The 12,158-nt window shown below is 27.0% G+C and overlaps 1 protein-coding gene across 1 annotated transcript in view; it reads left to right on the top strand.

Annotated features, from left to right (window-relative positions):
- dqx1 (DEAQ box RNA-dependent ATPase 1) overlaps positions 1 to 12,158 on the top strand; it is a 46,367-nt gene that overhangs the window by 32,034 nt on the left and 2,175 nt on the right. Inside the window, exons 7-10 of the mRNA XM_087790420.1 lie at positions 488 to 643; positions 700 to 891; positions 2,816 to 2,941; positions 11,929 to 12,119. Coding sequence (XP_087646546.1) covers positions 488 to 643; positions 700 to 891; positions 2,816 to 2,941; positions 11,929 to 12,119 — 665 coding nt within the window. The remainder of the gene's footprint in view (positions 1 to 487; positions 644 to 699; positions 892 to 2,815; positions 2,942 to 11,928; positions 12,120 to 12,158) is intronic.

Raw genomic sequence — 12,158 nt, 5'->3', positions numbered from 1 at the left:
ATTTATTTATTAAATAATGCAATTATTTATTTATGCATGTGTTTGTTTGTTTATTTATTTACGTAATTATGCATTTATTTATTTATGCATTTATTTATGTGATTATGCATTTATTTTTATGTAATTATGCATGTATTTATTTATGTAATTATGCATTTAATGATTTATGCATTTATTTATGTAATTATGCATTTATTTATTTAAGCATTTGTTTGTTTGTTTATATATGTAATTATGCATTTATGTATTTGTTTGTTTCTTTATTTATTTATGTAATTACGTATTTATTTATTTAATTATGCATGTATTTATTTCATTAATTATGTATTTATTACTATTATCTTTGACTCTTCATTGTAACAAAGTCATTGTGACAAATGAACTCTTTATCTTTACGACTATTTAACATATTTATCTACATTTGTTCACGTCTTTAATGCTTTGTTGTTTTCTCAGTGTGTGTGTTCTAAAGAGGTTGTGTGTCCAGGAGTGTGTGTGCGTCTCTACCCTCGCTGTGTGTACGACAACATGGCGAGCCTTCACGGCGCCGGAGTCACGGACGAGAACCTGAGTCACCTGGTGCTGCTGCTCAAGCGCCTGGACATCGCTGACATGGGCCAGTGCAAGTTCCTGGACCGACCAGGTGCGGCGTCGCACAGGTGCGCCGGCAGCAGCTCACCTCTCTGTCGCCCCCCGCAGCTCCGGAGGCTCTGATGCAGGCGCTGGAGGACCTGGACTACCTGGCGGCTCTGGACGACGACGGGAACTTGTCTGAGGTCGGAATCATCATGTCTGAGCTTCCGCTGGAGCCGTCGCTCGCCAAGGCTCTGATCGCAGCCTGTGAGTACGACTGTGTGGACGAGCTGCTCACCGTCGCCGCCATGCTCACAGGTACTGAGTATACAGTGTGTTTTTTTAAATACATGTGTGAAGTAATACATTAGTGTGTTTTTAAATACATGTGTGAAGTAATACATTAGTGTGTTTTTAAGTACATGTTTGAAGTAATACATTAGTGTGTTTTTAAATACATGTTTGAAGTAATACATTAGTGTGTTTTTAAGTACATGTTTGAAGTAATACATTAGTGTGTTTTTAAATACATGTTTGAAGTAATACATTAGTGTGTTTTTAAATACATGTTTGAAGTGATATCATGATGAATAAATACAGTAATGTGTTATTAAATACATGTTTGAATATAGTAATGTGTTTTTAAATACATGTTTGAATATAGTAATGTGTTTTTAAATACATGTTTGAAGTAATACATTAGTGTGTTTTTAAATACATGTTTGAAGTAATACATTAGTGTGTTTTTAAATACATGTTTGAAGTGATATCATGATGAATAAATACAGTAATGTGTTATTAAATACATGTTTGAATATAGTAATGTGTTTTTAAATACATGTGTGAAGTAATACATTAGTGTGTTTTTAAATACATGTTTGAAGTAATACATTAGTGTGTTTTTAAATACATGTTTGAAGTAATACATTAGTGTGTTTTTAAATACATGTTTGAAGTAATACATTAGTGTGTTTTTAAATACATGTTTGAAGTAATACATTAGTGTGTTTTTAAGTACATGTTTGAAGTAATACATTAGTGTGTTTTTAAGTACATGTTTGAAGTAATACATTAGTGTGTTTTTAAATACATGTTTGAAGTAATACATTAGTGTGTTTTTAAATACATGTTTGAAGTAATACATTAGTGTGTTTTTAAATACATGTTTGAAGTAATACATTAGTGTGTTTTTAAGTACATGTTTGAAGTAATACATTAGTGTGTTTTTAAGTACATGTTTGAAGTAATACATTAGTGTGTTTTTAAATACATGTTTGAAGTAATACATTAGTGTGTTTTTAAATACATGTTTGAAGTAATACATTAGTGTGTTTTTAAATACATGTTTGAAGTAATACATTAGTGTGTTTTTAAGTACATGTTTGAAGTAATACATTAGTGTGTTTTTAAGTACATGTTTGAAGTAATACATTAGTGTGTTTTTAAATACATGTTTGAAGTAATACATTAGTGTGTTTTTAAATACATGTTTGAAGTAATACATTAGTGTGTTTTTAAATACATGTTTGAAGTGATATCATGATGAAGAAATACAGTAATGTGTTATTAAATACATGTTTGAATATAGTAATGTGTTTTTAAATACATGTTTGAATATAGTAATGTGTTTTTAAATACATGTTTGAAGTAATACATTAGTGTGTTTTTAAATACATGTTTGAAGTAATACATTAGTGTGTTTTTAAATACATGTTTGAAGTGATATCATGATGAATAAATACAGTAATGTGTTATTAAATACATGTTTGAATATAGTAATGTGTTTTTAAATACATGTGTGAAGTAATACATTAGTGTGTTTTTAAATACATGTTTGAAGTAATACATTAGTGTGTTTTTAAATACATGTTTGAAGTAATACATTAGTGTGTTTTTAAATACATGTGTGAAGTAATACATTAGTGTGTTTTTAAATACATGTTTGAAGTAATACATTAGTGTGTTTTTAAATACATGTTTGAAGTAATACATTAGTGTGTTTTTAAATACATGTTTGAAGTAATACATTAGTGTGTTTTTAAATACATGTTTGAATATCATGATGAAGAAATACATGAATGCGTTTTTAAATACATGTTTGAAGTAATACATTAGTGTGTTTTTAAATACATGTTTGAATATCATGATGAAGAAATACATGAATGTGTTTTTAAATACATGTTTGAAGTGATATCATCATCAAAAAGTTGTCATGGATCCACTAACGACTCTCTGTCTTCAGCTCCCTGTTGTTTCCTGCTGACAGACCCTGGCAGAGAAGAGGCAGCTGTCGTCCACTGGAGGGCGCTGATGCATCCAGAAGGAGATCACATGACTCTGATCAACGTCTTCAACGCCTACATGGAGCGTAAGAGTCTCGACCTTTGACCTTTAACAAGCTTACGAGTGACACTCATGAAACACATTTACAAACTATTGAAACACATTTACAAACTATTGAGACACATATAAATACTCATGAAACACATTTACAAACTATTGAAACACAAATACTCATGAAACACATTTACAAACTATTGAAACACATAAATACTCATGAAACACATTTACAAACTATTGAAACACATTTACAAACTCATGAAACACATTTACAAACTATTGAAACACATTTACAAACTCATGAAACACATTTACAACTATTGAAACACATTTACAAACTCATGAAACACATTTACAAACTATTGAAACACATTGACAAACTCATGAAACACATTTACAACTATTGAAACACATTTACAAACTCATGAAACACATTTACAAACTATTGAAACACATTGACAAACTCATGAAACACATTTAGAAACTATTGTAACACATTAACAAACTATTGTAACACATTTACAAACTATTGAAACACATTTACAAACTCATGAAACACATTTACAAACTCATGAAACACATTTACAAACTATTGAAACACATTTACAAACTATTGAAACACATTTAAAAACTCATGAAACACATTTACAAACTATTGAAACACATTTACAAACTCATGAAACACATTTAGAAACTATTGAAACACATTTACAAACTATTGAAACACATTTACAAACTATTGAAACACATTTACAAACTCATGAAACACATTTACAAACTATTGAAACACATTTACAAACTCATGAAACACATTTACAAACTATTGAAACACATTTACAAACTATTGAAACACATTTACAAACTCATGAAACACATTTACAAACTATTGAAACTATTTACAAACTATTGAAACACATTTACAAACTATTGAAACACATTTACAAACTATTGAAACTATTTACAAACTATTGAAACACATTTACAAACTATTGAAACACATTTACAAACTATTGAAACACATTTACAAACTATTGAAACACATTTACAAACTATTGTAACACATTTACAAACTATTGAAACACATTTACAAACTATTGAAACACATTTACAAACTATTGAAACACATTTAAAAACTCATAAAGCACATTTACAAACTGTTGAAACACATTCATTTAAAAACTCATAAAGCACATTTACAAACTCATGAAACACATTTAAAACTATTGAAACACATTTACAAACTATTGAAACACATATAAATACTCATGAAACACATTTACAAACTATTGAAACACAAATACTCATGAAACACATTTACAAACTATTGAAACACATTTACAAACTCATGAAACACATTTACAAACTATTGAAACACATTTACAAACTCATGAAACACATTTACAAACTATTGAAACACATTTACAAACTATTGAAACACATTTACAAACTCATGAAACACATTTACAAACTATTGAAACTATTTACAAACTATTGAAACACATTTACAAACTATTGAAACACATTTACAAACTATTGAAACTATTTACAAACTATTGAAACACATTTACAAACTATTGAAACACATTTACAAACTATTGAAACACATTTACAAACTATTGAAACACATTTACAAACTATTGTAACACATTTACAAACTATTGAAACACATTTACAAACTATTGAAACACATTTACAAACTATTGAAACACATTTAAAAACTCATAAAGCACATTTACAAACTGTTGAAACACATTCATTTAAAAACTCATAAAGCACATTTACAAACTCATGAAACACATTTAAAACTATTGAAACACATTTACAAACTATTGAAACACATTTACAAACTATTGAAACACATATAAATACTCATGAAACACATTTACAAACTATTGAAACACAAATACTCATGAAACACATTTACAAACTATTGAAACACATTTACAAACTCATGAAACACATTTACAAACTATTGAAACACATTTACAAACTCATGAAACACATTTACAAACTATTGAAACACATTTACAAACTATTGAAACACATTTACAAACTATTGAAACACATTTACAAACTATTGAAACACATTTACAAACTCATGAAACACATTTACAAACTATTGAAACACATTTACAAACTATTGAAACACATTTACAAACTATTGTAACACATTTACAAACTATTGAAACACATTTACAAACTATTGAAACACATTTACAAACTATTGAAACACATTTACAAACTCATGAAACACATTTACAAACTATTGAAACACATTTACAAACTATTGAAACACATTTACAAACTATTGTAACACATTTACAAACTATTGAAACACATTTACAAACTCATGAAACACATTTACAAACTATTGAAACACATTTACAAACTATTGAAACACATTTACAAACTCATGAAACACATTTACAAACTATTGAAACACATTTACAAACTATCGTAACACATTTACAAACTATTGAAACACATTTACAAACTCATGAAACACATTTACAAACTATTGAAACACATTTACAAACTCATGAAACACATTTACAACTATTGAAACACATTTACAAACTCATGAAACACATTTACAAACTATTGAAACACATTGACAAACTCATGAAACACATTTAGAAACTATTGTAACACATTAACAAACTATTGTAACACATTTACAAACTATTGAAACACATTTACAAACTCATGAAACACATTTACAAACTCATGAAACACATTTACAAACTATTGAAACACATTTACAAACTATTGAAACACATTTAAAAACTCATGAAACACATTTACAAACTATTGAAACACATTTACAAACTCATGAAACACATTTACAAACTATTGAAACACATTTACAAACTATTGAAACACATTTACAAACTCATGAAACACATTTACAAACTATTGAAACACATTTACAAACTATTGAAACACATTTACAAACTCATGAAACACATTTACAAACTATTGAAACTATTTACAAACTATTGAAACACATTTACAAACTATTGAAACACATTTACAAACTATTGAAACACATTTACAAACTATTGAAACTATTTACAAACTATTGAAACACATTTACAAACTATTGAAACACATTTACAAACTATTGAAACACATTTACAAACTATTGTAACACATTTACAAACTATTGAAACACATTTACAAACTATTGAAACACATTTACAAACTATTGAAACACATTTAAAAACTCATAAAGCACATTTACAAACTGTTGAAACACATTCATTTAAAAACTCATAACGCACATTTACAAACTCATGAAACACATTTAAAACTATTGAAACACATTTACAAACTATTGAAACACATATAAATACTCATGAAACACATTTACAAACTATTGAAACACAAATACTCATGAAACACATTTACAAACTATTGAAACACATTTACAAACTATTGAAACACATTTACAAACTATTGAAACACATTTAAAAACTCATAAAGCACATTTACAAACTGTTGAAACACATTCATTTAAAAACTCATAAAGCACATTTACAAACTCATGAAACACATTTAAAACTATTGAAACACATTTACAAACTATTGAAACACATATAAATACTCATGAAACACATTTACAAACTATTGAAACACAAATACTCATGAAACACATTTACAAACTATTGAAACACATTTACAAACTCATGAAACACATTTACAAACTATTGAAACACATTTACAAACTCATGAAACACATTTACAAACTATTGAAACACATTTACAAACTATTGAAACACATTTACAAACTATTGAAACACATTTACAAACTATTGAAACACATTTACAAACTCATGAAACACATTTACAAACTATTGAAACACATTTACAAACTATTGAAACACATTTACAAACTATTGTAACACATTTACAAACTATTGAAACACATTTACAAACTATTGAAACACATTTACAAACTATTGAAACACATTTACAAACTCATGAAACACATTTACAAACTATTGAAACACATTTACAAACTATTGTAACACATTTACAAACTATTGAAACACATTTACAAACTCATGAAACACATTTACAAACTATTGAAACACATTTACAAACTATTGAAACACATTTACAAACTCATGAAACACATTTACAAACTATTGAAACACATTTACAAACTATCGTAACACATTTACAAACTATTGAAACACATTTACAAACTCATGAAACACATTTACAAACTATTGAAACACATTTACAAACTCATGAAACACATTTACAACTATTGAAACACATTTACAAACTATTGAAACACATTGACAAACTCATGAAACACATTTAGAAACTATTGTAACACATTAACAAACTATTGTAACACATTTACAAACTATTGAAACACATTTACAAACTCATGAAACACATTTACAAACTCATGAAACACATTTACAAACTATTGAAACACATTTACAAACTATTGAAACACATTTAAAAACTCATGAAACACATTTACAAACTATTGAAACACATTTACAAACTCATGAAACACATTTACAAACTATTGAAACACATTTACAAACTATTGAAACACATTTACAAACTCATGAAACACATTTACAAACTATTGAAACACATTTACAAACTATTGAAACACATTTACAAACTCATGAAACACATTTACAAACTATTGAAACTATTTACAAACTATTGAAACACATTTACAAACTATTGAAACACATTTACAAACTATTGAAACACATTTACAAACTATTGAAACTATTTACAAACTATTGAAACACATTTACAAACTATTGAAACACATTTACAAACTATTGAAACACATTTACAAACTATTGAAACACATTTACAAACTATTGTAACACATTTACAAACTATTGAAACACATTTACAAACTATTGAAACACATTTACAAACTATTGAAACACATTTAAAAACTCATAAAGCACATTTACAAACTGTTGAAACACATTCATTTAAAAACTCATAACGCACATTTACAAACTCATGAAACACATTTAAAACTATTGAAACACATTTACAAACTATTGAAACACATATAAATACTCATGAAACACATTTACAAACTATTGAAACACAAATACTCATGAAACACATTTACAAACTATTGAAACACATTTACAAACTCATGAAACACATTTACAAACTATTGAAACACATTTACAAACTCATGAAACACATTTACAAACTATTGAAACACATTTACAAACTATTGAAACACATTTACAAACTATTGAAACACATTTACAAACTATTGAAACACATTTACAAACTCATGAAACACATTTACAAACTATTGAAACACATTTACAAACTATTGTAACACATTTACAAACTATTGAAACACATTTACAAACTATTGAAACACATTTACAAACTATTGAAACACATTTACAAACTCATGAAACACATTTACAAACTATTGAAACACATTTACAAACTATTGAAACACATTTACAAACTATTGTAACACATTTACAAACTATTGAAACACATTTACAAACTCATGAAACACATTTACAAACTATTGAAACACATTTACAAACTATTGAAACACATTTACAAACTCATGAAACACATTTACAAACTATTGAAACACATTTACAAACTCATGAAACACATTTACAACTATTGAAACACATTTACAAACTCATGAAACACATTTACAAACTATTGAAACACATTGACAAACTCATGAAACACATTTAGAAACTATTGTAACACATTAACAAACTATTGTAACACATTTACAAACTATTGAAACACATTTACAAACTCATGAAACACATTTACAAACTCATGAAACACATTTACAAACTATTGAAACACATTTACAAACTATTGAAACACATTTAAAAACTCATGAAACACATTTACAAACTATTGAAACACATTTACAAACTCATGAAACACATTTAGAAACTATTGAAACACATTTACAAACTATTGAAACACATTTACAAACTATTGAAACACATTTACAAACTCATGAAACACATTTACAAACTATTGAAACACATTTACAAACTATTGAAACACATTTACAAACTCATGAAACACATTTACAAACTATTGAAACACATTTACAAACTATTGAAACACATTTACAAACTCATGAAACACATTTACAAACTATTGAAACTATTTACAAACTATTGAAACACATTTACAAACTATTGAAACACATTTACAAACTATTGAAACACATTTACAAACTATTGAAACTATTTACAAACTATTGAAACACATTTACAAACTATTGAAACACATTTACAAACTATTGAAACACATTTACAAACTATTGAAACACATTTACAAACTATTGTAACACATTTACAAACTATTGAAACACATTTACAAACTATTGAAACACATTTACAAACTATTGAAACACATTTAAAAACTCATAAAGCACATTTACAAACTGTTGAAACACATTCATTTAAAAACTCATAAAGCACATTTACAAACTCATGAAACACATTTAAAACTATTGAAACACATTTACAAACTATTGAAACACATATAAATACTCATGAAACACATTTACAAACTATTGAAACACAAATACTCATGAAACACATTTACAAACTATTGAAACACATTTACAAACTCATGAAACACATTTACAAACTATTGAAACACATTTACAAACTCATGAAACACATTTACAAACTATTGAAACACATTTACAAACTATTGAAACACATTTACAAACTATTGAAACACATTTACAAACTATTGAAACACATTTACAAACTCATGAAACACATTTACAAACTATTGAAACACATTTACAAACTATTGAAACACATTTACAAACTATTGTAACACATTTACAAACTATTGAAACACATTTACAAACTATTGAAACACATTTACAAACTATTGAAACACATTTACAAACTCATGAAACACATTTACAAACTATTGAAACACATTTACAAACTATTGAAACACATTTACAAACTATTGTAACACATTTACAAACTATTGAAACACATTTACAAACTCATGAAACACATTTACAAACTATTGAAACACATTTACAAACTATTGAAACACATTTACAAACTCATGAAACACATTTACAAACTATTGAAACACATTTACAAACTATCGTAACACATTTACAAACTATTGAAACACATTTACAAACTCATGAAACACATTTACAAACTATTGAAACACATTTACAAACTCATGAAACACATTTACAACTATTGAAACACATTTACAAACTCATGAAACACATTTACAAACTATTGAAACACATTGACAAACTCATGAAACACATTTAGAAACTATTGTAACACATTAACAAACTATTGTAACACATTTACAAACTATTGAAACACATTTACAAACTCATGAAACACATTTACAAACTCATGAAACACATTTACAAACTATTGAAACACATTTACAAACTATTGTAACACATTTACAAACTATTGAAACACATTTACAAACTCATGAAACACATTTACAAACTATTGAAACACATTTACAAACTCATGAAACACATTTACAAACTCATGAAACACATTTAAAACTATCGAAACACATTTACAAACTATTGAAACACATATAAATACTCATGAAGCACATTTACAAACTATTGAAACACATTTACAAACTATTGAGACACATATAAATACTCATGAAACACATTTACAAACTATTGAAACACAAATACTCATGAAACACATTTACAAACTATTGAAACACATTTACAAACTCATGAAACACATTTACAAACTATTGAAACTATTTACAAACTATTGAAACACATTTACAAACTATTCTAACACATTTACAAACTCATGAAACACATTTACAAACTATTGAAACACATTTACAAACTATTGTAACACATTTAAAAACTATTGAAACACATTTACAAACTCATGAAACACATTTACAAACTCATGAAACACATTGACAAACTATTGAAACACGTTTACAAACTATCGAAACACATTTACAAACTATTGTAACACATTTACAAACTATTGAAACACATTTACAAACTATTGAAACACATTTACAAACTCATGAAACACATTTACAAACTATTGAAACACATTTACAAACTATTGAAACACATTTACAAACTATTGAAACACATTTACAAACTCATGAAACACATTTACAAACTCATGAAACACATTTACAAACTATTGAAACACATTTACAAACTATTGAAACACATTTACAAACTATTGAAACACATTTACAAACTATTGAAACACATTTACAAACTCATGAAACACATTTACAAACTATTGAAACACATTATCAAACTATTGTAACACATTTACAAACTATTGAAACACATTTACAAACTCATGAAACACATTTACAAACTATTGAAACACATTTACAAACTATTGTAACACATTTACAAACTATTGAAACACATTTACAAACTCATGAAACACATTTACAAACTATTGAAACACATTTACAAACTATTGTAACACATTTACAAACTATTGTAACACATTTACAAACTATTGTAACACATTTACAAACTATTGAAACACATTTACAAACTATTGTAACACATTCACAAACTATTGAAACACATTTAAAAACTCATAAAACACATTTACAAACTGTTGAAACACATTCATTTAAAAACTCATAAAACACATTTACAAACTCATGAAACACATTTAAAACTATCGAAACACATTTACAAACTATTGAAACCCATATAAATACTCATGAAACACATTTACAAACTATTGAAACACATTTACAAACTCATGAAACACATTTAAAACTATCGAAACACATTTACAAACTATTTAAACACAAATACTCATGACACACATTTACAAACTATTGAAACACAAATACTCATGAAACACATTTACAAACTATTGAAACACATAAATACTCATGAAACACATTTACAAACTATTGAAACACATTTACAAACTCATGAACCACATTTACAAACGGTCATGTGACCTGCAGATAACCAGGATGAGGTCTGGTGCTCCACTAACTTCCTGAGTCACGCAGCCTTGCGATTGGCTGTGGTGATCCGGGCGGAGCTCCTGGAGGTGATGCAGAGGATCGAGCTCCCAGTGTCGCCTCCTGCCTTCGGTTGCCAGGACAACGTGACCAACATCAAGCGCGCCCTCATCTCCGGCTTCTTCCTCAAGGTACGTTCCTGGTCTTCATCGCTGCAGCTCCGCTCACCT

The sequence above is a fragment of the Callionymus lyra genome, chromosome 5 (genome assembly GCF_982586985.1).
Source record: "Callionymus lyra chromosome 5, fCalLyr1.hap1.1, whole genome shotgun sequence".
Classification (NCBI taxonomy): Eukaryota; Metazoa; Chordata; class Actinopteri; order Syngnathiformes; family Callionymidae; genus Callionymus; species Callionymus lyra.
Note: the sequence above shows the minus strand (reverse complement) of the source record. Positions and strands in the feature narration are given on the sequence as shown.